At 45.5% G+C, this 27145-nt stretch overlaps 1 protein-coding gene across 3 annotated transcripts in view; it reads left to right on the top strand.

The window, feature by feature from the left end:
- Positions 1–26019, top strand: part of VAV2 (vav guanine nucleotide exchange factor 2) — a 157215-nt gene extending 131196 nt beyond the window's left edge. The window contains exons 12-28 of one of the 3 annotated variants that reach the window (XM_028714438.2): positions 695–781; positions 1939–2024; positions 2321–2453; positions 3968–4077; positions 4752–4853; positions 6023–6111; positions 6787–6803; positions 11890–11905; positions 12962–13089; positions 14079–14153; positions 14872–14924; positions 15997–16113; positions 17369–17456; positions 19161–19284; positions 20396–20482; positions 22603–22757; positions 22897–26019. In XM_028714438.2, coding sequence (XP_028570271.1) covers positions 695–781; positions 1939–2024; positions 2321–2453; positions 3968–4077; positions 4752–4853; positions 6023–6111; positions 6787–6803; positions 11890–11905; positions 12962–13089; positions 14079–14153; positions 14872–14924; positions 15997–16113; positions 17369–17456; positions 19161–19284; positions 20396–20482; positions 22603–22757; positions 22897–22944 — 1515 coding nt within the window. In that variant the 3' untranslated portion in view covers positions 22945–26019. The remainder of the gene's footprint in view (positions 1–694; positions 782–1938; positions 2025–2320; positions 2454–3967; positions 4078–4751; positions 4854–6022; positions 6112–6786; positions 6804–11889; positions 11906–12961; positions 13090–14078; positions 14154–14871; positions 14925–15996; positions 16114–17368; positions 17457–19160; positions 19285–20395; positions 20483–22602; positions 22758–22896) is intronic. The other 2 variants (XM_077922582.1, XM_028714441.2) reach the window with 2 other exon arrangements.
- The last annotated feature ends 1126 nt before the right edge of the window (positions 26020–27145 follow it).

Raw genomic sequence — 27145 nt, 5'->3', positions numbered from 1 at the left:
ACTCCCTGCCTAGTGACACCAGGCAGGTGCTTTTGCCTGTACTCTTTTGGGTACCCGCTGAAAACATTTTTGCTCATAGACAAACATACCCAGATGTTTAGGAAGTTTGTGTGAGTTTTGATCTGTTTTTAGTCTGTTGCCATTTTAACTTTTTGAAAGTTTTAAATTATTATTTTTCTTCTTGATAATTTGTTTCATCTTTTTGTAAACCGGACAATGCTTTTTCTTTTATTAAAAAAACCAGTTCTATGGTGTGTTTAAATAAACAATCAATCAATCAATCAATCAATCAATCAATCAATCAATCATGCAAATGGTATAAGTTACATAATTTTGCTACAGCAGGCAGTGAGGTGAATAGGAAGATGCACTGCAACTGATTGGAATCAGTGTTGCATACAAAATAGAAAACAATGCAGCCTTTGCCCCCACCTGTGGCCACCCCTGCAGCACTGCAAGGGATTCTGGGGGGTGGAATCCACTGTGTCTTGGAATAGCCCTTCTCTGAACTGATCCTTTGAAAAATATATGAACGGGGCAGTCCCGAAGCCAGTGTATGCGTGCCTGTCCACCACTGTTTCTTATTGTGTTGATGGCTCTCAGCTGATTCTGCCAGATCACAATGTTACAGCCAGCTGTGTGTGTGTGTGTGTGTGTGTGTGTGTGTGTGTGTGTGTGTGTTTCATTTTTTCAGGACCTGGCCATGTATATAAACGAAGTCAAGCGGGACAAGGAGACGTTAAAGAAAATAAGTGAATTTCAGAGTTCCATAGAAAACTTGGTGAGATAAAATTCTGGCGACCTTCTGAATGCTGTTCCCCTAAAAAGTAAATTGAGGGTCTAGTCCTCATAGTTCTGAATAGAGGGATGGATTAAATAGGGACGAAGGAAGCAGCTGCCTTATGCTGAGTCAGACTCTTGGTCCCTCTAGCTCAGTGTTGCGCACACTGACTGGCAGCAATGGCTCTCCAGGGTTTCAGGAAGGGGCATTCCTAACCCTACCTGGAGGTGCACCTGGGGATTGGACTTTGGACCTTCTGCATGTAAAGTAGTTGCTCTTCCACTGAGCTGTGACCCTTCCCAGAAACATAGGAAGCTGCCTCCTATTAATCAGACCCTCAACCCACCTAGCAAAATATTGTGTATATCGACTGCCCAGTGCCTTGACAGGGGACATTCCCAGGCCTTTCTGGAAACCTTCTCCTTGCAAGGTAGGCTTGCCACTGAGCTGCAGCCCTTTCCAACATAAAAACACAACCTATAAACAGAACAAATACAAGCAGAACCAACAGCAGCTAAAAGCAAAGAGCAGCAGCTTTAATAACAGATCACACACCACAGAAGGTTGGGAGCCATGGGATTTATAAACAGCAGATCAGGAGCTTCTATGACCCCGTTTTCTTTCTCCTGCTAGCCTTAACCAGGATTCCCTCTTAAGCAAGATTTGAAGTCAAGATCTGATAGTTATCGTTTCCGAGCACAATTCAAAGTGTTGGTGCTGACCTTTAGAGCCCTAAACGCCCAGTATATCTGAAGGAGCATCTCCACCCCCGTCATCCAGCCCGTACAGTGAGGTCCAGCTGCGAGGGCCTTCTGGCGGTTCCCTCACTGCGAGATGTGAGGTTACAGGGAACCAGGCAGAGGGCCTTCTCGGGGGTGGTGCCCGCCCTATCGAACGCCCTCCCATCAGATGTCAAGGAGATAATCAACTATCTGACTTTTAGAAGACATCTGAAGGCAGCCCTGTTTAGGGAAGTTTTTAATGTTTGATGCTTTATTGTGTTTTTAATATTCTGTTGGGAGCCGCCCATGGTGGCTGGGGAGGCCTGGCCAGATGGGTGAGGTATAAGTTATTTATTATTATTATTATTATTATTATTATTATTATTAGGTTTTTGTTTCCCCCCTCTCTCAACACTTTCCTGTGTTACCCCACAGCCAGTGAAACTGGAAGAATATGGGAGGCCCAAAATAGACGGTGAACTGAAGGTCCGCTCAATAGTGAACCATACGAAGCAGGATAGGTGAGCAAGCGAGAGAAGAGCAGAACAAGCAGGTGGCCTCTGCTCACCAAATAAGGCTGGGAACTCTGGTTTGCTAAGGATGCTGGGAATTGTAGTGCAATAAGTGTAAACTACACTTCTTTGAGGAAGCCACAACTGTGAAAAGTGGCATAAATATGCTTTAAATGGATGATGTGGATGTAACGTTCCCAGGCTACCTTGGAAGGGATGGGAAGAGAGTGACACTCAAAATTACTTTAATGCTGTTGAAAAATGTGTTTTTCAAGCCTTGTATTTTTTCTTTGGTGTGGGGGCAGGTACTTGTTTTTATTTGACAAAGTGGTGATCGTCTGCAAACGAAAAGGCTACAACTATGAGCAGAAGGATATCATCGAGCTGTTCTGCTACAAGATGACGGATGACCCGATGAACAATAAAGATATAAAGAAGGTTGTTGTTATTATTGATGATGATGATTACTCACCATCCCAATCTCTTAAGTGGTGAGAGACCCCAGGGCTTCCAGGCACTTACCCAGGTTATGTTTCCTTGCAATGAGGGTTAGCTGAGACTGCGGTTGCCCTTGGGATATATGGTTTCATTTACACATCTGTACAACCTGAGCATAGGATGGAGGGGCTCACGTTAGTGCTTTTCCATTAGTCACAGCTTTGGATCCAGCACGGAGCAAGCAGGTCTCTGTGTATCCAGCCTCCAGCCTGCTTTCAGCTCAGCTCTCACAGCCCACTCTGGCTCTTGTTCGCTTACCTAACAACAAGGAGTGGATGGTGAAGGAAAGACCCACGCCTTAGCCAGAGGGGCACCATCACTTTGTTGCGGCTTTTGCAACCAACAAGCTCCTCCTTTGGGGTGCGGATGAGGACCCTCAAGTGGCCAGCTAAGGTCATTGTCTTACAAAGAAACTTCTCTCCCTAGTTCGGCAAACTTCTCTACTGAATTCTAATCCTCACTGGGTACAGGAATTGGTAGGGACTCAGGGCATCCTCCAGACTGACCCCCAAACCCACATTATTAGCATTTACATTCCTATTCTGTCCTTCCAGAAGAGCCCAGGGTGACAAACACCAAAATGTTAAAACAATACAATTAAAAAATAAAATTAAAACATTTATGAAATTTTTACAAACCTCTAAAAGCAATCATATTACCCTGATTATTTTAGGGTTGCCAGAAACAGTCTTTTCAACTACCAAAGACCTGGGTGAAAACAAATATTTTAAAATCCCTCTGAAAGCCAATAGCAAGGGAATCAAGCACATTTTGCCAGTGAGGCCATTCTATAGAAAAGGGGGGACAGCATCAAAAAGACCCCATGACTGGAATCCCCTGGTGATGGCATCATGGAAAGAGCTTCCCTTGCCTAGTAGGGTCTTGAAATGCTTAGTTTTGGCAGGTAGGCTGGGTTTAGTAACCCTTTGGGGCAGAACGCTCCTCCATATTTTTTATCAGATCTAAGAACGTAAAAATTCCCTGACCTCAAATTCAAAATGTGGCCAATGGAGGACTTCTGATGTGGCTATGTGCCCATCCTAGTTCCCTGCCTCTTGATCATCTATATTTTGGGGTGCAGGGCTTGGTTGGCAGGAGGTTGAGTCTTCCCTGCTCCTGGAAGCCAACCTCTCTCTTTAAAACACGGGTGAGCTGGACTCTGGAGCCTCTTTTTAACAAATGGTGTCTCTGCTTTCCCCTCTCATGCTTCTCAGTTGCATGGAAAAATGGTAAGCTGCGTCCACACATTCAGATTCAATTTTTATCTTATCGCTGTAACACGTCAATAAGGGACACTTTGTAAGGAAGGAAGGAGGGCAGATGGGGGCTGGCTGAGGGCAGGCTGAGGTTGGCGGGACAGCGCTCCCCATTTGCCCTGATTGGACCAGACTCCATTGGGAGGAACCATTTTGATTGCTTTAGCATCCACTGCTCTCTCTTGTTTCCCTTGGTAGTGGTCGTACGGTTTCTACCTCACTCACCTTCAAGGCAAGCAGGGCTTCCAATTCTTCTGCAAAACAGAAGACATGAAAAGGAAGTGGATGGAACAGTTCGAAATGGCCATGTGAGTATTGGGGCACTTAAAAGAAGAAGAGTATTGTTGGCACATATCAAAGGAAACACCGGCAAAACCCCAGAGCCAGTAAAAGACCCGACAATAGGCAACATTGAGGCAATTTGACATTACATAGTTTTATTTCCTGTTCTGTATGTCGTTAAGGGAAGGGTTTTAAAAGCGGGTGCCACCAGTCTTTCGGAGCAGATGTCCCAGGATCTCCCTGTCCAATGTTTCTATGGGATTTGTCATTTGAATTGTTGTTAGAATGTCAGACTAGGACCTGGGAGAGACTAGGGTTCAAATCCCCACTTGGCCATAAAGCTCATCTTGGGCCAATCACTGCCTCTCAGCCTAACCTACCTCACAGAGTTGTTCTTGTGGGGATTAAACGAGGAGGGAAAGAACCTTGTACACCACTGTGTGCACTTCCTTGAGCTTCTTGAAGAAAAGGAGAGGAATAAATGCAACTAAAATAAATAAATAATTTTTTTAATTTAGAGATTAAAACAAAATAATTGAAATGCTGAGTTTATCAGGGAACTTTGGGTTCGTGATCGCCAGGGTGCCCACAGAAGCCTCCTGAATAAGTTGGAAAAGCCTGCAGTGTTATTGAAGCTGATCAGAATAGTCCTGAGAACTAAAAATAAAAATTAGCTGTTTTCGTTTTCCCTTTGGATCAGGTCGAACATCAAGCCGGAAAAAGCCATGGCAAACAACCACAACTTCCAGATGTACACCTTTGACAAGACGACAAACTGTAAAGCATGCAAGATGTTTCTCAGGTGAAAGGGGACTCTTCTGCTGGAAAGTGACTATCCAAACCAATTTTGGGTGGGAGGTGGTTTGGCATCTGCTGGCAGATCTCTGGGTGATTTGCAACAGAGCCGCTAGGCTTGCAGACTCCCAGTGGTTCAACAATGGCAGTGACTAAATGACTTGGGGACGGGCCACAGCTGAGTGGCAGAGCAGCTGCTTTGCATGCAGAAGTTCCCAGGTTCAGTTCCCAGAAACATCTCCAGGTAAAGCTAGGATTGTCCCCTGCCTAAAATCCTGCAGTACTGAGCTAAATAGACTTAATATGGCCTGACTCCATTTAAGACTGGAATCGTATTTTATTTTGAGGGAAAGGATGCATGGTAGTAGATTGTCAGTTTTGCATCCAGTAGAACCCAGGTTCATTCTCCAATGGCATCTCCAGGTAAGGCTGAGAAATAGCCCTGCCTGAAATCCTGGAGAGCCTCTGCCAGTCAGAGTGGACAGTACTGAACAAGATATACCAATAGTCTGATTTTGTATAAGGCATCTTTCTCTGTTCTATGCTTGGAGAAGGGGAAACACCTAAAGTGAATGCAGGTAAATTGGTGTGGTGTGGGGTACATGAGAAGTATCTGGTCCTGTGTCTCTGCTGATGGTGGGGAAAATTACAAGGGGGATTCCATCTAAACCTAAAGACGGACCTTCTGATGATAAGAGCCATTCAACCGTGGACGAGACTCCCTTGGAAAGTGGTGAACTCTTCTTAACTGGAGGTTTTTAACAGAGGTTAACAGAGGGTTAAACCACAGAGACTTGGACTTGCCGATCAGAAGGTCGGCGGTTCGAATCCCCACGATGGGGTGAGCTCCCGTTGCTCAGTCCCTGCTCCTGCCAACCTAGCAGTTCGAAAGCAAGTCAAAGTGCAAGTAGATAAATAGGTACTGCTCCGGCAGGCAGGGAAACGGTGTTTCCATGCGCTGCTCTGGTTCACCAGAAGCGGCTTGGTCATTCTGGCCACATGACCCAGAAGCTGTACACTGGCTCCCTCGGCCAATAAAGCGAGATGAGCGCCGCAACCCCAGAGTCGGCCATGACTGGACCTAATGGTCAGGGGTCCCTTTACCTTAACAGTGGGTCATCTGTCATGGATTATTCAGCTGTGATTCCTAACCCTCCCCAATTCCTCTTTTCACAGAGGGACCTTCTACCAGGGTTATCAGTGTGTGAAATGCAAAGTTGGCGCTCACAAGGAATGCTTGGAAGTTATTCCCCCCTGCAAAATCAGTAAGTTTCTCCTATGCGGAAGCCGCTTTTCACAACTGTGGTTTGCCTCAATGATCTGTCGGTCCCTAACATGGGACTTGTGAGTGCAATGGCACCCTTGATGTCCTTTCTTGGTGCCCACAAAGCCTCAGAGCAGCCACCCCAGGCAATACACTGCCCCTTTTGTTATGAAGGGCCTTCTTGGTGACTACTCCCAGACTTTGGAACTCCCTCTCTAGAGAAGTTAGACTGGCTCCCTTTTTGTTGTTCTCCTGCCAGCAGGTGAAGATTGTTTTATTCTCCCAGGCTTTTCAGGACTTTAAAAAAATTATTATTGTTGTTGTTGTTGTTTAAGGAAAGGGCTTTGAAATAGCGCTGTGCTATTTTTATTGTCTGTATTTAAATATATTTGATATTTATATTGTATTAATTCTATTAATGAGTTTCATTCCTTTTTAACAATTATCTTTTATATGCTTTTAGCTTTTTGTATTCTGTTTGTGTTCTTTTATTTTGTGTATGTCTTCTTGGGAAAAGGGAGGGGTGTAAGTAAGTAAGTAAGTAAGTAAGTAAGTAAATATTCTCTTGGGGTTTGGGGATCCTTTCATCCCACTGTGTAAACTGAAATGTGGAGTTTCCTGCTCAAGCTAATCAGAATTTTCATTTCATTTCTCCCCAACCCACCCAAATCTTCAGGTTCACCTGCAGACCAGGTAAGATCCATCACTTCTTTTTGCCTTCTCTCCAGGAAAGGATGTTCCTATCTGTTGGTTGCAACTGCCTGTGATTTCATTTCCTTTGTGCACTGGCATCACTGGGCAATGGAGATGGGGACGGGAGCAGTCGCTCACTCCTGCAAAGTCACTGCCACATACTGGGAAAATTGAGATGACGACAGGGAGGGCAGTTCTGTCCAAGTGTGGCAGCAGAAGCAGCAGATTGGCTCTGCTGACAGGCACACCCAGTGCCAGCCTACTTGACGCCTTTTCTCTTTGCTCCGATGGAGGACAGAGAAAGCAAGGCAAAATGTGGGGAAACCTCTGGCTTTTGCATAGCTGAATTTCGTCCACCTGTACTTTGTTTGCCCCCCCTTTTTTGCCTGCTGTGCCCACTTTTTATTTTAGCCCCACTCACCACTAGCATGCAGCCCCTAGGAAGAGCTCCCAGAATGAAAAAGGGCCCCCACCCCTGTATTAAGCAAGAGTTAACTTTTTGTTTGTTGACAAGGTTTGTACCTGTTTTGCGATATATATATATATATATATATATATATATATATATATATATATATATATATATGCTTTCGTAGATTTTCACGGGTATAGGAATGCAGGTTTTGGTGTCCTCGGGTGTCTTCCCGTGTAAAAGTTGGGGTGTCTAGGCGACGTTTCGACGAGGTCTCACTCGTCATCTTCAGGCTGGTGCTTTCGGCTTCTTGTTACTGGAACAGAGCAGGATCTCAGTGTTTGAGTTCCTATAAATACTGTTGAGGAGGTGTGGTGTATAGCCTCCAATGTTCTGGGCCGAGAGGAAGTTCCCAGGCTAGTGTGCCTTTTCTTCTTTTGTTCCTTAATTGCTTGAGGGATATCTTGAGTGATTTCTTGAGTGATATCCTGAGTACCACTTAGGTGGGTCATTAGGTGTGGATTAGTTGCTAAAGCCTTTGTGTCTTGACCTCTTGAACTTTGTGCTCTGGCTTGGCTTCGTGTATAGGGGCGAGCTGTGGTTTTGTGGCCTGTGCCAGCCAGATCTGTGTAGGGATTGTAGGGGGGTGCAGCATCCGGAGGTGCCACCATGGTTTGGCTACTGGATGGTGTCTGTAATTTATCTGTGGAGAGGGTCTGGGTTTGGGTCTGGTGTGGTTGATTGGTGATGGCGTTCTGTGTGCCTCTGGATCTGGTGGGGATTTTTGTGGGGAGGGCTGATTTCCAGATGTCTGGCAAGCGGGATGTGTCGTCACGCTTGTTCATGTTGTGAGGGTGTTTCTCTATCTCGATGGCTTCCATGATTATTCTCTTGTGGTGATGTTCCATGTTAGAGAGCAATTTGGAATCTGCAAAATTAATTTCGTGTCCTGTTTCTTTCATGTGTTGGAAAAGAGAGGAAGTTTTTTCTTCTTTTTTGACGGCATTCTTGTGTTCTGCGATACGTGCATTTATTCGTCTGTTTGTTTGTCCAATGTATGTGGCTGGGCAGACTTTGCAGGGTATTTCATAGACCCCTTGGTTTTCCAACTGGATTTTATCCTTGGGGTTTCTGAGGATATTGGCTATCTTTTGGTTGGCGCAAAAGGCTGTTTTGATATTGTGTTTATGGAGGATTTTGCTAATTTTATCTGTAGTGCCCTTGATATAAGGAAGGAGGGCCATGCCATTGTTTTCTTCTGTGTCTTGGTTTTTGGGGGGTGTTTCTTTTTGGATTAGCTTCGTAACCCTGTTTTGCTGGTATCCATTGGCAATTAACACATTTGAGAGATTCTGTAACTCAGTTGTCAAGTGGTCTTTGTCAGCCAGGCGTTTGGTTCTGGAGATGAGAGTCTTGGCTACGGAGTTTATTTGTGCAGGGTGGTGGTGTGATTGTGCATGTAAGTAGCGGTTGGTGTGTGTTTTTTTCCGGTAGATAGTGTGTCCTAGGGAGCCATCAGGTTTTTTGTAGATTAGGACGTCGAGGAAGGGAAGTTGGTTGTTGGCTTCTATTTCCATAGTGAATTGTATTTTGGGGTGTAGGCTGTTGAGATGTGTGAGGAAGCTGTCCAGTTTTTCCTTCCCGTGTGGCCAAATTACAAAGGTGTCGTCAACATATCTGAGCCAAAGTTTGGGTTTGTGTTCTGACTTGTCTAAAGCATTGGTTTCAAAGTGTTCCATGTACAGGTTTGCGATGACCGGTGAGAGGGGTGATCCCATAGGTGCTCCTTCTATCTGTTTGTATCTTTGTCCATTGTGGATGAAGTACGTGTTGGTTAGGCAGTGGTTGGTCAGGTCCAAGATGTATTCGGGGGGATTGTATTTGTTTTGAATGGCTGTCAAGGCTTCATTAATGGGCACTTGTGTGAAGAGAGATACAACATCGAAGCTCACTAGTAGGTCATTGGGATGTAGGTTTTGCTTCTTTATTGTTTCTATGAACTGGAAGGAGTTTGGAACGTGTGAAGAGATGGATTCTGCATAGGGCTGAAGTTGCTTGGCGAGAAATTTAGCGAGATTTTGTAGAGGTGAGCCTATGGAGCTGACTATTGGTCTGAGTGGTGTTCCCTCTTTGTGTATCTTGGGGAGGCCGTAGAGTTTGGGGCATCTGGATGATTTTTCTCTGGGGATGATTCTTAGCTGGATTTCTTCACTGATAGGAGAGGCTTTTATTTTGGATTTGGTGGTTTTTTCCAGATAGGTGGTGGGATCTGTTTTTATAGGTTGGTAGGTAGGGTCTTGGAGTAGATTTGATAGTTTTGCTTGGTAGTCCGATGTGTTCATCACAACAGTGGCATTACCTTTGTCTGCTGGGAGAATGATTATGTTGTTGTCTTTCCTCAGGTTGGTGAGTGCTTTCTGTTCTTCTTTGTGTAAATTGCTTCTGGGTGGTTTGCTGGAGCAGAGGATGTTGGTGACTTCAAGTCTGATTTTATTGGCTTCATCTGGGTTGATTTTGGTTAGGCTAGCTTCGACTCCCCAGAGAAAAATCATCCAGATGCCCCAAACTCTACGGCCTCCCCAAGATACACAAAGAGGGAACACCACTCAGACCAATAGTCAGCTCCATAGGCTCACCTCTACAAAATCTCGCTAAATTTCTCGCCAAGCAACTTCAGCCCTATGCAGAATCCATCTCTTCACACGTTCCAAACTCCTTCCAGTTCATAGAAACAATAAAGAAGCAAAACCTACATCCCAATGACCTACTAGTGAGCTTCGATGTTGTATCTCTCTTCACACAAGTGCCCATTAATGAAGCCTTGACAGCCATTCAAAACAAATACAATCCCCCCGAATACATCTTGGACCTGACCAACCACTGCCTAACCAACACGTACTTCATCCACAATGGACAAAGATACAAACAGATAGAAGGAGCACCTATGGGATCACCCCTCTCACCGGTCATCGCAAACCTGTACATGGAACACTTTGAAACCAATGCTTTAGACAAGTCAGAACACAAACCCAAACTTTGGCTCAGATATGTTGACGACACCTTTGTAATTTGGCCACACGGGAAGGAAAAACTGGACAGCTTCCTCACACATCTCAACAGCCTACACCCCAAAATACAATTCACTATGGAAATAGAAGCCAACAACCAACTTCCCTTCCTCGACGTCCTAATCTACAAAAAACCTGATGGCTCCCTAGGACACACTATCTACCGGAAAAAAACACACACCAACCGCTACTTACATGCACAATCACACCACCACCCTGCACAAATAAACTCCGTAGCCAAGACTCTCATCTCCAGAACCAAACGCCTGGCTGACAAAGACCACTTGACAACTGAGTTACAGAATCTCTCAAATGTGTTAATTGCCAATGGATACCAGCAAAACAGGGTTACGAAGCTAATCCAAAAAGAAACACCCCCCAAAAACCAAGACACAGAAGAAAACAATGGCATGGCCCTCCTTCCTTATATCAAGGGCACTACAGATAAAATTAGCAAAATCCTCCATAAACACAATATCAAAACAGCCTTTTGCGCCAACCAAAAGATAGCCAATATCCTCAGAAACCCCAAGGATAAAATCCAGTTGGAAAACCAAGGGGTCTATGAAATACCCTGCAAAGTCTGCCCAGCCACGTACATTGGACAAACAAACAGACGAATAAATGCACGTATCGCAGAACACAAGAATGCCGTCAAAAAAGAAGAAAAAACTTCCTCTCTTTTCCAACACATGAAAGAAACAGGACACGAAATTAATTTTGCAGATTCCAAATTGCTCTCTAACATGGAACATCACCACAAGAGAATAATCATGGAAGCCATCGAGATAGAGAAACACCCTCACAACATGAACAAGCGTGACGACACATCCCGCTTGCCAGACATCTGGAAATCAGCCCTCCCCACAAAAATCCCCACCAGATCCAGAGGCACACAGAACGCCATCACCAATCAACCACACCAGACCCAAACCCAGACCCTCTCCACAGATAAATTACAGACACCATCCAGTAGCCAAACCATGGTGGCACCTCCGGATGCTGCACCCCCCTACAATCCCTACACAGATCTGGCTGGCACAGGCCACAAAACCACAGCTCGCCCCTATACACGAAGCCAAGCCAGAGCACAAAGTTCAAGAGGTCAAGACACAAAGGCTTTAGCAACTAATCCACACCTAATGACCCACCTAAGTGGTACTCAGGATATCACTCAAGAAATCACTCAAGATATCCCTCAAGCAATTAAGGAACAAAAGAAGAAAAGGCACACTAGCCTGGGAACTTCCTCTCGGCCCAGAACATTGGAGGCTATACACCACACCTCCTCAACAGTATTTATAGGAACTCAAACACTGAGATCCTGCTCTGTTCCAGTAACAAGAAGCCGAAAGCACCAGCCTGAAGATGACGAGTGAGACCTCGTCGAAACGTCGCCTAGACACCCCAACTTTTACACGGGAAGACACCCGAGGACACCAAAACCTGCATATATATATATATATATATTAAGTCTCAGAGGGAAGACAGAGGAAGTGTGAACTGTTGTTACAGCAAGCAGGATGTTTTGTGGCCCAGAAAGAATCGTATACAATTTTAAAATCTCTCTCTCTCTCTCTCTCTTTCTGTCTGTCTGTTTCTCCAGGATTCATTGAATATGGGTAAGGTTGCTATTTTCTCTTTATTATTATTGCTGGTGCTTTTTCTTTTTTCTCAAAATACTCCAGCTGCTTAGTGAGATGAGGAACAGTAGACTGCAGAGCAGATCAGCTGCATCCCTGGTGTGTGTCTCAGAGCATGGGTGAATGGTCTGCATTATCCTGAGTCACACCACTTGCCCATCAAGCTCAGTACTGCCTACACCGACAGCAGCAGTTCTCCAGGGTTTCAGGCAAGGGACTCTTTCCCAGCCTTGTCTGGAGATGCCAGTGGGCTTGAATCAGGGACCTTCTGCATGCCAAGCAGGTATTCTGCCACTGAGCTAGGCAGAATATAAATGAGGTTCATGTCCTCATTGTTCTGAATAAGGGTAGAATTAAATACTAGCATTATACCCTAAGAGTTGGTCTATCTAATTCAGTATTGTCAACACTGACTGGCAGCATCTCTCCAGGGTTTCAGACAGGAGATGTTCCCAGCCTTACCTGGAGATGCTGCTAGGGATTGAACGTGGGACTTTCTGTATGCAAAGCAGCTGCACTATTCCCCCCTTAAAGTGATAGTCTAGTCCTCATAGTTTGTGAGTAAAAGGCAGGATTAAACAGGATAGGCTAGGTTGTTTTTTAAAAAAAGAATATAAGCCCAAGGGCAGAGACTGATTTATTTATTTCTAGTTGACCTGTAGGCTACTCTGGGAATCTTTATTTACTTATTCATTGGCCAAATAGCGAAAAGGGGAAATGCTTTAAATAAATGAGGCTGCCCCAAAGCAATATCAGCCTTCGAATCCCGCATATAACGGCAAAGTCGACAGATAAACAACTTTGGCTTTTAGAAGACATCTAAAGGCAGCCTTGTATAGCAAATTTTTAATGTTTGATGTTTTATTTTGCTGGAAGCCCCCCCAGTCTGGCTGGAGCAACCCAGTCAGATGAGTGGATGATGATGATGATGATGATGATGATGATGATGATGATGACATTTTGATAGAAGTTCATTCACTGACTTAATTGCATCCAACTTCAGCTTGGCTTCTCCTTCCTTCTGTCTACATGCAGGTCCCAAAATGGTGGCAGTCCAGAACTACCATGGCAACCCAGCTCCCCCAGGGAAGCCCGTCTTGACATTTCAAACAGGAGAAGTTATTGAGCTCCTCCGAGGGGACCCAGAGTCACAGTGGTGGGAGGTGAGTGCTGGGAGGCCCTCTGGAAACATCCAGGAGATCTTAGGTGAAGATGGGGCGCAAGTTCAGCCATTGCATCCAATGGAATTGAATTGCAACTTAGTTTTAGATCAGGGTGGGGGATTTCAGGCTCTAATCTGGCCCTCCAGACCTCTTTGTATGGCCCCCATAAGTCTTCCCAGGCCACACCCTCCTTGAGCATTTTTGCTTTGCTGGAAAGCATTCTTGATTTCTGACATGACTCTTCCTTGAGGGGTGACCTCAAGGGTGGCAGTGCACCCATGGCTGTTATGTTGGAGGCTTCAAAACAGTGGCCTCTTGGGTAACCTGGATGGGTAGCATAATTCCCCAGCCCTTGCCCCAGCAGCCTGCTTGCACTGCGGTCTTCTCCTGGTCCTGTCTCTCCTGGTCCATGTTAACTGAAGCTATGACACTCTGAGGCCAAAAGCACCCCCTATGACTCTGCCCTGTGACTCTTTAAAAAAAAAATTTAATCATTTTTTCAATACAAACAACAACCACAAAAATTACATACAACAAAAACCACAATAACACTAATAACACAATTTAACATTTCAGATTTGAGTACTGATATACCTATGACTACACCTTTTTAACAATATTTCCCCACCTCTCCTCCCCCTACTTCCCACCACTGTCCGCCTTATTGCTTAAATATTACTTCCAGATTTCTTCAGATTTCTCCATTCTTAATTGCATTGGCATGCAATTCCTTCGTTTGTAGCTAGTCTGTCCATATTATCAATCCGTGTGCTCAATGGAATCTTTTTGCAGCTCTTCCAATTCATCAAAACAAGTTTTTTTGCTTCTAATATGGCACAGTGCACCCATTTTTTTTTTGACCCCTTGTAATCTCCCACATTTCCGGTATATAATGTAGAATTAAATTCAATTCCCCTAAATAACAATTTCTTTTTATTACTCTTGCTATGACTCTGCCCTATGACTCTTTTTCTCGTCTTCGTTTGCAGGGAAGGCTAATATTGTCGAAGAAGTCTGGTTATTTCCCCAGCTCGTCGGTCAAACCCTGCCCAGTGGATGCCAGAGTAAGGAGACAGGAATGTTAGCAGAATCACTTAACTTCTGCAGATGGGAGAAAAGCCTTGACAGAACTTTATTTAGAAAACCGGACAAAACCAGTGTATAATTTGAGAAAAAACAAATCAAGAGGTTTTGTGTTTCTTAGTTTGGAAACATTCAGCCAAACATACGGGGGTGGGGGTGGGGAGGCATGGAAATAAGCCAATCAGCATGCATGCTACTAGCCATGATGAGTATACTTCTGAATAATACCAGTTGCTCGGAATTTTCAAATGGTGAAAGATTGTGTTGTGTTCAGGTCCTGCTTGTGGGCACCTGGATGGTGACTATGAAAACAGGATGGGCTCCCTGTGGCCTGATCCAGCTGCAGGCCTCTTACGTTCACTTAAGGGCACAGTTATGTTGCTAATATATTGTCCAATGTGGCCAATTTCATCTTCCTCACACCTAATAACTCATTAACTTACACACTTATACGTGGTCCATGAACTCCCTTGGAAGGTGCTGGGCTCTCCTTTTTTTGAAGTTTTTAAGCAGAAGCTGGATGGCTATCTCTCAGTTATTCTTTAACTGTGATTCCTGCATTCCAGGGGGTTGGACTAGATGACTCTTGGGACCCCTCCCAACTATACAATGCTGTGATTCATTAAAAAACAACCACCACTGTTTGCCTTCTTTGGATGCCACTACTTGCGTAACTCTTTTCTGCTCTGCTTTCTGCAGCCTCCTAACAGCCGGCCCCCATCACGAGAGATGGATTACTCTGCCTATCCTTGGTGAGTTCCAGTGTTCAAATTAGGCATGCATTATCAGGAGACCTGGGACGCAGGTGGCACTGTGGGTCAAACCACAGAGCCTAGGACTTGCCGGTCAGAAGGTCAGCGGTTCAAATCCCCGCGATGGGATGAGCTCCCGTCACTCGGTCCCTGCTCCTGCCAACCTAGCAGTTCGAAATCATGAAGTGCAAGTAGATAAATAGGTACTGCTCCAGGCGGGAAGGTAAACGGCGTTTCCGTGCACTGCTCTGGTTCGCCAGAAGTGGCTTAGTCATGCTGGCCACATGACCCGGAAGCTGTACGCTGGCTCCCTCGGCCTATGGAGCGAGATGAGTGCCGCAACCCCAGAGTCGGTCACGACTGGACCTAATGGTCAGGGGTCCCTTTACCCTTTACTTTTTACCAGGAGACCTAAAGGTGGATGCTCACGGCTTTTCTTTGGCATAGCCAAAGTGGAGTACTTGGAGTAGCCAAAGTGTTCTTGGAATCCAACTTCCATTGTCCCCTGACAATTGTCATGCCAGCTGGGACTGATTAAAACTTACTTATTCAAGTTACCTTATTGATAACTTGTTTCAGATGAGTTCTGTAGCACTTAATATGTAAAACGTATCTCGGAGCAGCATACAGTCATACCTCATGTTACGGACGCTTCAGGTTACGTGTTTTCGGGTTGCGGACCGTGGGAAACCTAGAAGTACCGGAACAGGTTACTTCCGGATTTTGGCGCATGCACAGAAGCGCCAAATCACGGCTGCGCCTGCGCAGATGTGGTGCTGCAGGATGCGAATGCTGTAGGTTGCGGACGTGCCTCCGTCACGGATTACGTCCGCAACCCGAGGTTCCACTGTACAGAAAACTAAAGCAACAACAGCAGACCACCTAAACAACAGCAAATGCTGAAATAATGCTAATGTAGTGTAAATACAAATTGCTAATAAACCCATACAAGTTACTGCTTGGCCACAGGGGCTAGAAACTTGGAGAAATGAAAGTAGGGGTTCCAAACTAGAAAATTCAGCTCTCAAAAACAAATGAGTAAATGAGCATTTCATGTTTTTTTGTTTTTCAGGTTTGCAGGAAACATGGAAAGGCAGCAGACAGACAATCTCCTGAAGCTGCATGTTACTGGGACGTACCTGATCCGGGAGAGGCCGGCGGAGGCCGAGCGCTTTGCAATCAGCATTAAGTAAGTGATCTAATTAGGTTTGTTCTGAGATGGGGGTGTAGTTCCTTGCAGCGGGTGCAGGAATGGTTGCAGTTGTATCACCAGCTTTGTTAGCCGAGGGGTTTCTGCCTGGGCAGGGCCACAACAAAAAAGGCCCCTGTATCTGTAGGGCAAGGAGAAGGGCCTCATGCTTCTGTCCCGGCATATGGGCGCATGGTTAGGGTATGGGCTCTGTGCGGGGGATGAGCCCTGGGTATTATTTTGCTGGCAACCCCAATCTTACTGCACCATAAACTATATCATTTTGTAAGCTGTGTTTGCTCGTTCTGCATTTGAACACCTTGACAACGCAACCAAAATTTGCAGGATAGTTCCCAAGATCAAGGGGCAGGTTTTTGTCTGACCTTGGATACAATTTGAGGATGCAAATTCTGAATCAAAATACAGTCGTACCTTGGAAGTCGAACGGAATCTGTTCCGGAAGTCCATTTGACTCCCAAAATGTTAAAAAACCAAAGTGCAGCTTCTGATTGGCTGCAGGAAACATTTGCAGCCAATCGGAAGCCCCGTCGGACGTCCGGCTTCCAAAACAACGGTTGAAAACCGGAACAGTCACTTCTGGGTTTCGATCGTTCAGGAGCCAAAATGTTTGAGAACTAGGCATGTTCAAAAACCAAGGTATGACTGTAGTGGACTGAAGCTTCCACAACCACCAATTTCAAAACTACATTGTACACTAACCCCACATAACAACACATCCCCTCTTTCTTAAATATTTATGGGAAACTAAAAAGAGAGAGAGAGAGTCAGATTTGCCTACCCCATGTGGTCAATAGGCCTTTTTTAGGACACCACCATTCCTGTAGGGCAGGGGTTGTCAAAGTTTTTGTGACTTCGGCCAGTTCACTGTCCCTCTGAAGCCGCGGTGGGCCGGAGTGCATGCATGCGCAAATGCTATTTCCAGCACACCTTCCAGTGCGGAGGAGCTGTACGCAGCTTCCCATTGGCTGCAGGAGCTTCCTGCAGCCAATGGGAAGCTGGCCAGCATAGCGGAAGGCAGTCCCCACTCTGCTCCACGCTGGTTTAGCATAGTGCACGGGAGCCGACTGAGTGGGAGGCGGGGGTCCATGGGCCAGTTAAATGACCCCCATAGGCTGCTTGTGGCCCATGGGCCTTAGGCTGCTGACCCCTGCTGTAGGGGCACAGTGGCATTCCAAACCACCCCAATTTGACTGTGATACTTTCCGGTTCACCGACTCCATGTCTCCCCCTGCAGGTTTAATGAGGAGGTGAAGCACATTAAGGTGGTCGAAAAAGACAACTGGATTCACATCACCGAAGCAAAAAAATTTGAAAGCTTATTGGTATGGTTTGTTTGGAGATAACAAATTATTATTATTATTATTATTATTATTATTATTATTATTATTATTATTATTATTATTTACATATTTCATAAAATTTATACACAGCTTGGTTGATTGTAAAAAAAAATCCCTCAGAGCTGTTCACAAAAATAGATAAACGAAAAAGAAGAATTGACAACAATACAATAATTTAATACTTTTGAAAAGTCAAAATAACAATAGACTAAAAACATTAATGCTCGTATCAACTTTCTAAACATCTGGGGAGACTTGTCCAAACAAAAGTGTTTTCAGCAGGCTTTGAAAAGAGTACAAAGAGTACTTATTGGTGTCAATAAGTGGTGAGTTTCAAGTGAAGGGGCTGCCAGTCCATTTGTAGGCACAATTCAAAGTGCTGGTTATGACCTATAAAGCCCTACCTGACTTGGGTCCAAGCTATCTGAAAGACCATTTCCTCATACAAAGCTGCCAGAGTTTTGATATCTTTGGTGAAGGCTCTTCTGTTGGTACCACCACTTTCACAAGCCCACTTGGTTTCGGCTGCAGGAGAAGGCCATCTTGGTGGCTGCTCCCAGATTCTGGAACTCCCTCCTTGGAGAAGCCAGACTGTCTCCCTCTTTGTTGTCCTTTTGCCAGCAGGTGAAAACCTTGTTCCAACAGGCTTTGGGGAACTGACTGCTTTTGATTAAAGGGCTGGTGCCATGCTGTTTTTATGGTAGTAACTGGTTATGTTTTAAACAAATTTTATTTATGTATATCAGTGGTTTCCAAGTGGAGACACACTTTTTAGATATACATCATTTCGTGAAACGGTAATTCAGTTTCCCTAGCAAAACAGAGGTTTAACTAACCCCTTTCCAGCCCTGGGAGGAGTGTGGGGAGCATTCGCACGATACACCTACACATTGCAGCCGACATACTAATGCGTCGCAACACACAGTTTGGAAAGCTCTGGTGTATATAGTTTTAATTTTTTATCAATGTTTAATTATTTTTTAATTATTGTTTTTTCTATGTTTTTAGCAATTCTTGTTTTCACCTGTAGACCTCCTGTAGACCTCCCTTCAGTCCCTATCAGGGGAAAAGGCAGGGTATAAATGAATATATAATAATACAGTGGAACCTCAGTTCTTGGACGTAATCTGTTCCAGAAGTCTATTCGACTTCCAAAACATTCGAAAACAGAGGATCAAAGGGCTGGCAGCAAAATCCATTGAAAAAATGGAGAAACGCACCTCGGAAGCCATTCAACTTCCGAGGCATGTTCGAAAATGGAAGCATTCACTTCCAGGTTTTTGGCGTTTGGCCTCCGAAACGTTCGATAGCCAAGACGTTTGGAAACTGAGGTTTGACTGTATAATAATGTAAAGTCATAGCTTGGAAGTCGAACGGAATCAGTTCCACTTCCAAAACGTTCAGAAACCAAAACACGGCTTCTGATTGGCTGCAGTAAGCTCCTGCAGCCAATCGGAAGCCTCAGAAGCCCCGTCGGACATTTAGGTTCCGTAGAGTGTTCGCAAACCGGAACACTCACTTCCGGGTTTGTGGCGTTTGGGATCCAAGGTATGACTGTGTACTGAAAATAACACCTTGAACTTGGCCAGGTATGCCTGCCTTGGTGGCTAAAGTATATTTAGAGAACCCTCTTCCAAGAAGTTTACAGTTTTGCTTTTTGTTTTAATTTCTTCCATCCCCTTGTAGGAACTTGTTGAATACTATCAAGCTCACTCACTCAAGGAGAGTTTTAAACAACTGGACACAACATTGAAATACCCTTACAAGTGCCGGGAACGCTCTACCTCCAGAACCTTGACTCGGTCACCAGGTAATAAAAGGAAGTTGAAATCCCTTCCTTCAATCAGTTTCGCTTAATCACTTGAGAGTAAAAAAACAACCAGGACAGGGAAGTTATGGGTGCTGTCCTTAGTTCAACAGTAGAACAAACCCTCTGCTTGCAAGGCACAGGCCAAGGATTGCATCCAAGTAAGTTCCACTCGAAGTAGACCCATTGAAATTGCTGTACCTACCTAAGTTAATCATGCCTATCAGTTTCAGTGGGTCTGTTTGGAGTGTGACAAGCATTGCATGCAACCCCAAAACCTACAGGGGCTGGTGTGGTGTAGTAGTTAAGAGAGGTGGACTCGTAATCTGATGAACTGGGTTCGCTTCCCTGCTCCTCCACATGCAGCTGCTAGGTGACCTTGGGCCAGTCACACTTCTCTGAAGTCTCTCAGCCCCACTCACCTCACAGAGTGTTTGTTGTTGGGGAGGAAGGGAAAAGGAGATTGTTAGCTGCTTTGAGACTCCTTCGGGTAGTGATAAAGTGGGATATCAAATCCAAACTCCTCCAACATGCTATATACTTTGTGGGGAGTGGGTCCTATGGGATGTGTGTATCTCACTCTGTCCCCTAAGAGCAGTCAAAGGCAGTCAGGCTCCCCTCTTCCTTGCTCCAGGCCAAAATGGGCAAATTGTGAGGGCAGAGGAGCTATTCTTTGCCTCCACAGCCAGAGGCAGCAATGCTTCTGAACGCCAGTTTCTGCAAACTGCAGGAGGGGAGGGATGCTGTTGGGCTCAGGTCTTGCTTTGCGGACTTCCCACAGGCCTCTATATCTGGATGGCCACTGTGAGAACAGGATGTTGGGCTGGATGGGCCATTGGCCTGATCCAGCAGCCAGACTCTTTGTATAAGCCTTGGTCTGATCCAATGATAATGTTTTGATATTCCAAAAAATAAAACATAGTTATTATCATTATTGGGGGGCGGGAATGAAAAAAAAATATTCTGCATGCTCTGAGTTTGCTTTTACTGGGTGTGTGCCGTGTTTTTCTCTCCCCGCCTTTGTTAATTTCCCTCGTTAATTGTGTTTTCCGACCCTTTTCTTCCTTCCTTCCTTTCTCCCGTTGCTTTGTTTCTCTCTCTGACCTTTCTGCAGCTGCCTGTGCTTCCTACAATTTTTCCTTTCTCAGTCCTCAGGGCCACAACTTCACTTCTCAGAATGCCTCCACTCCTTTCTGGTCAGGTATATATATATACATATGTGTTTGTTAGTGTGTATATATATATCTAGATATCTGTATGTATACATATGTGCATGAAAAGAGAGAGGAACTTGGCCTCTGGTGGTAGCCTGAGAAATTGCAGCATGTTGCCATCTCCATCATCACCACCACCAGAAGACATTCATCCATTGGTCACCTGGAAGAGAAAAGGGCTTTCCCATCGGTCCTTGGCCAGATCCACAGCAAACTTTTAATGTGCATTCAAAGCACATTTAAAACACATGGCTCCCCCCACTCAAGAATCCTGGGAACTGTAGTTTCCTCTCACAGAGTCCTGGGTTCAAATCTCCCACTCGGCTGTGGCATTCACTGCAGGCGGCTTTGGAGCCAGCCACCGCCTCTCAGCTTAAACTACCTTGCAAGGTGTTGTGGGAATTAAATGAGGAGGGGAGAGAGCCATGGAGGAACAGGTGGGATATAATACAATAAATAAATAAATGCAACAAATGAATAAATTATGCACCCTTAACAAACTACAGTTGCCAGGGGAAGCCATGTGCTTTAAACATATGTTGGTTGTGGTCTAAATTTATGGTGTAGATCTGTGCCCCCCCCATGTCATCCCTGACCATTAGGCAGAGTGAGGCGGTTGTGGGTGGTCAAACAGCAGCAAGGAGTTGCAGAACAAATCTCTGTGTGCTACATGATCTGGCTTGTACCTCCTAAACAGCTGGCTTGGGGGGGAGGCGTTTCTGTACATTTCATGGGAGGGGCAACCCTCTTGTCCTTTGCTTCTGGCAGCAAAATATCATTGGCTGACCCTGAAAATGCACAATAAATTATGGGGGGGGGGGGGGGAGAGCCATTTCCACCTCTCCCCTGCCCAGTAATTCCCCCAAAGCTCACCTCCGACTTCATTTAGCCAGAACTTGGTGGCAGTATTGGACTGTGGTGGATCAAAACACAAGTCTCTCTCTGAGCTGAATTTCCTACTGGATAGCTGTGGAAACCTCCATGTTTCTCTTTGCAAAAAAATACCTGACCAGCATTCTCTGTCCTGACCTGATGCGCCTTCCATTTGTTTCAGTGGGGCATTGAATGTCCTGGTGGGATTGTTTCCCTTTGCTGCCTTTGCACTCATCCTGTGTCATCTTGGACTCCAAACACAAGCTGTCCCTGTGTCCCATTCATTGCCACATTTCAGAGGCATATCCATTGCATTCTTTCCTGATCCCACATTTAGAAGCCTGTCTAGAGAGACTACACTTTTCAGCCTGCATGGAACGCAATTCAACCTCTGCTTGCTGAATGGATGCATTAAAGCACAGGGCGACTTCACCAGGGATTTATTTTTTTTAAGCATGTTTGTAAAAAGCACTCCTCTTCCAGCACATCTGCAATTTAAAAAAAAATTGGCGGAGTTTTCCTTTCTGCAGTAATTACGTTTTAACTATTTTGAATGAGGACCACATTGCAAAGAAGAGAATTACCTAATATTGGGGTGGGGAACCTCAGGCCCAGAAACTGAATGCAGCCCTCCAAACCTCTCTGTCTGGCCCTCGGGACTCTCACCAGACCCACCCCTCTCACTGAGCCACCCCCCTCACCTCAGCCTTGCTTCACACCTTCCTTGACTGCTTTTGCCTGGTAGGAATGCTCCCTTGAACTGTGACCGTGCATTTTAATTGTGTGGGTCCTCAGGGTTGGTGAGATGCATGCGTTGGTGTTAGGCCTTGGCAAACCACCAGCCACTGGAATGTGGCTCCTGAAAGCTTGTCTGCAAGGGAATGCAGCTCTCTGGCTGAAGAAGGTTCCTCACCCCAGCACTGTATGATCTGCACAGCACTTCATCAGTGGCTTAATTCACATGCCAGTTTCCCCCCCCCCCAAAAAAAAATCCAAGAATCTTATTCCATTCCCACAGAGCAGTAGGCACAAACCAATTTAACAATGCCCTGTGACACATTTCAAATGAGGCCTATGTGCTTCTCTGCACAAGGTGAAATTGTGCTGCCTTGCTCTTACAGCAGATGCAAGAGGTCAGGTTGAACTCGGTCCAGCTGTGCTCAGGAAAGAGTCTGGCAGATGTGAAGCACCACAATGCTTCCTAACCATCCTTCCTTTCTTTGTCTGCCTGCAGTATTCACACCTCGGGTCGTAGGGACGGCGGTGGCGAGGTACAATTTCGCTGCGCGGGACATGCGGGAGCTCTCGTTGAGAGAAGGGGACGTTGTGAAGATCTACAGCCGGATAGGCGGGGACCAGGGCTGGTGGAAAGGAGAAACCAATGGAAGAGTGCGTGCTGGTTTTGGGGATAACTGGGTCCTTCTACATTTTAACATGGGTAGCTGGGTCCTTCTTAAGAGTGGATAGATACCTGGGTCTCACTCTGGGTGTTGTTTTTTTAATTGCTGCTTTCCATCTCCCACTGCAGATTGGTTGGTTCCCTTCGACCTACGTTGAAGAAGAGGGTGTCCAGTGACGTCTGGAGCTCCCAGGCGCTGTCAGCAGTTGGCCCAGTGGAAAGCCAAAACAAGCCCTTTTTCTGGGGCTCTGAAAAAGCGACTGTCCCTCTTCCGGCACTAACAACTAAGACAAAAGCCTCTTGTTGGGGCCCATTGTAACAAATGGGGTGCAAGCAAACAAATGCACATGGACATGCAACAGAACGGGATTCTTTGCGCATTTGTGCTTTCTGTGGGTGAGGGGTTGGGAGAGACAGTTTAGCTTTATCTTTCATTGATGGCTTGACTTGTACATAAGATTTTGAAATCCAAAGTTGGGTGGTGTTTCTGGAAAGTTGTGGGGCGTCTGAGGGAAGCCTTCTGTGACACATGGCTTAGGGGTGATTTACAAAGCCTGTTTAGTGAAGGTTGGACCAAAACCACCACAGGGATGGCATGGTGGAACTCTGGAATTGGAGAGAGTCTCTTGTTCCTGGGTGGGGAGCGATGGAGAAGGGGAGTCCTGATTTCTACAAGGCTTCTGGGGACTCTGGCATTAGGACAATGGAGGGAGTCCTCTCACAGACTACAGACGTAGTTTGGATGGTATGTGGGACTGATCTCACACACTCAACAGGCATGAATCGGTGTCTGGGGGCAGGGCCATGGTTGTGTTGTTCTCATTCAGGCATCACTCCCTCCCCAGTTGGCATAAAAGGACTGCCTACTCAATTTGGGTGAGGAGGAACCCTGAGAATGTCACTCCTGGAAGGTTGCCCAGACAGGTGAGGCATCACCTGCGTCTGACCTTGTTCATCAGGTTCTACTTCACTTTTAAGAAGTGTGACATTGATCCTCATTTCTTAGTGCAGGGGTGGGAGTTTTTAGACCCCAGGGGGCTGAAAGTGGCCATCTAAGCCTTTTAATTCATTCCAGAGGCCACTCCACATCCACACACCTCTGTCCCCATTTAACAATGCTTGCTCCACACCTTAAGTGGGTTTGGCTGACTGGATATCTCACCTTGCAGTGGGGTAATGCCTCTTGTTTGGGTGAAAGTTGGACATACAAATACTTGCCTTTTTCATGGCTGGGATATAGCTTGCCATAGAAATGTAAGACTTGCATCTGTCCCTCCACCAGCTTCCACTACTGGCCCTGCCAACCACTGTGATGTGTTCCCTAGAAGGTTCTCTATGAGGAAATGTGGCTCTGAAAAATGCTCCCTTGCACATCTCTGAGTGGATTTTCTCCCTTGTGATTGGGGGATGTCAGGCTGGTTCTCTGGGGCTTGTGCTCCACAGCAGCCTTCCCCACCCGACCTAGGGTCCTCCATGTGTTCTTGGACTACAATTCCCATCATCCCATGCTGGTTACTGGAGGCTGCTGGGAGCTGGAGTCCAAGAACATCCTCAGGGCACACCCAATCGAGAAATCAGCAAATTTCATAGTTTTCGCTCTTTTGGAAAGAGAGAAGTGTTATATCACCGTTGACGTCCAAACATTGGTCACCCTAAGGGTTAGGATTTGATAAGGGCTGTCAGTTCTGAATAAAATATGCAACTCGTTTTCTTAAAACTCAACATGTCTCGCTCAGTCGTCACCTTAAAATAATTTATTTCTCTAAATTAATATCCCACCCTGTTTACCCAGATTGCACCATCAGCGGCAGGTAAATCCTACCCCCCCCCCCCCAAGCTCATTTCCCATCCAGAGGTGCTTGGTGCACTTAAGAGATAATATATTTAGGGATTGCATTGATAGGCAGAGGCAGCTGATTCTAGTGTCATCCCTACTGTCCCTGCTGAGCTCTGCAAGGACAGCACAGGATTGATCCATTGCATTCATGCAAAGCACATTTCAACATGCATGGCTTCCCCCACAAAGAATCGTGGGGACTGTAGTTTGTTATGGTTGTTGGGAAGTACAGTGGTACCTTGGGTTAAGAACTTAATTCATTCCAGAGGTCCGTTCTTAACCTGAAACTGTTCTTAACCTGAGGTACCACTTTAGCTAATGGGGCCTCCCGCTGCCGCCGCACGATTTCTGTTCTCATCCTGAAGCAAAGTTCTTAACCCGAGGTACTATTTCTGGGTTAGCGTTGTCTGTAACCTGAAGCGTCTGTAACCCAAGGTACCACTGTACAGTTCTGTGAGGGTGAAACTACAGTTCCCATGAATCTTTGGGGGTGTAGCCATGTTCTTAAATGCCTATTCAATGTGCTTTAACTGTTTAGTGAGGATCTGCTTGGAGGAAGAGGAGGAAGCTGATAGCCAGCACCCCACCCCCATCCCAGTCTGGCTTGAAAGTAAGAAGATGACAGGCATGAGGACTGACCAGGGGTTGGTGGGGCTGTGCCCCAATGAACCAACCTCTCCTGCCTCTGGGTGCCTCTTTGATCCATAACTGTTACCAAATGCAAAGAACTGATCTTGGAAATTGCTACAGGGAGCAGCCCAGAGAAGCCAGCAAAGCATAAACTGAAGCACCTTTGAACTCCTACTTTTGTGCACCTTCAGCCGTCAGGCTTCCTTGTAGGATTTGCTTCCAATAAGATGTGCATGGAGTCTACAGCCTTGCAGTTCTGTTGCTCAGCTTTTGGAAAACAGAGAGGAAAGTGGGGAGGGTATTCTGCCAGAGTAATGAAATAACTAAGGGTTGTTGGTTGCTTACCTCTCAGTGAAGGCAAATCACATACTTCCTTCAAAAATGAAACCGGAGCAGCGCTCACCTCTCTCTTGAAATGCCTTTGCTGCCTTCTGTGCTGAATTCTGAGGAAAAAATAAAAGCATTTCTTGGGGTGGGGGAGGAAAGGGATGGTGGGTTGGGTTGGAGGGGGCTGGGTTTTCTTCTTCTTTTGTATGTTTGTTTACTGATGTAATATTCCCCCTCCCCCAATCTAAGGGATTATTTCGTTTGTAATTAATTATGGACCCACTTTGTCACCACAATATATATTTGTGAATAAGAAAGGAAGTTTTCTTTAATGATGATGATGATGATGATGATGTGGTGAGAATATTGTACATATATTTTAGTTGGTTTTGAAGAAGAAAAAACATTTTTAAAATAATTGTACCAATGGACAAAAAAAGAATATGTAAATTCCCTGATTTGTTTGCTCTCGTTTGGTTCTTTTTGCACTACCCCTGAACTGGGGCCGGATGGAAGATGGGAGATTATGTAAGATCATATGAAGTTTGGCTTATAGATGGGGAGAGGAACTGAAAATCCATTTGCAGTTGTGATTGTCAGGCAAACAGGAATGGCAGAGCTGCTGCTTAAGACACACAGATGCTCCCATCACCTGCGTGTCTTTCTCAGAATCCTGGCACAGTTGTGGGATATGGGAGGCAACATGGTGCCCTCCATATATAGCCAGACTTCCAGCAGCCAGTATGGCTAATAGTCACGGATGATAGGAGTTCTAGTTCAGCAATATCTGGAGGGCCACACCTGCCCTAGTCCTGATCTAAGAGGCAGCATTTCTCCTCTTGCATGCAGGAAACGGGGAAAAGTCCCTATTTTAAAAGAAGCACTCTCTTGTGAGAGTGCCACCTCTTACATCAGGGGTGGGGAACCATATTTATTGGATTTCACCTAATATCAGCTGCAGCCATCATGGCCAATAATCCTACTTTAAGAAGTAGCATTCTCTACAGGGGGTTGAATTAGATGACCCTTGGGGTCCTTTCCAACTCTACAATTCCATGATTCTGTTGCATACAATAAATGGAAGAATGCATCTATTTAAAAGAGGCATCCCCCTATGAGGCTTCAGCAACTAGAGCCGCAGATTATTATTTTTTCTTCAAACCCTCCTCTGCAAAATTGTGTTGCCTCTAGACTTGGCCAAAAGGAGACACTGATTTAGGAGACATTTGGTGCATGCAATTTAAAATGTGGTGGATTTAGTGGCCTCAATACAGAGAGCTGTTTTTTGAAAAAGTGTTCTAGGAGATCCTGGTGTTTCTCTTAAGCTTGCTGGGGGTTTCCTCAGACAACAGGGGTAAGCTGGGTGACCATAGACCATGGAATGTCCCCCAACCCTTTAGATGGTGTCAGAAGCGACCCAGCAATAAATCACATAGAGCAAGTGAAGTTTACTCTTCCTTAGAAGAAACAAGGTCTGCTCAGGAGTGCCAGGCCTAATGAACACAGCAACTCTTCTCAGTAGGTCATACCTCTATGAGGCAGTTGTGGACACGGAAGGTCCCTGTCTTCCCACAGCTGGCAGGG

Source organism: Podarcis muralis, chromosome Z (genome assembly GCF_964188315.1).
Source record: "Podarcis muralis chromosome Z, rPodMur119.hap1.1, whole genome shotgun sequence".
NCBI lineage: Eukaryota > Metazoa > Chordata > Lepidosauria > Squamata > Lacertidae > Podarcis > Podarcis muralis.
Note: the sequence above shows the minus strand (reverse complement) of the source record. Positions and strands in the feature narration are given on the sequence as shown.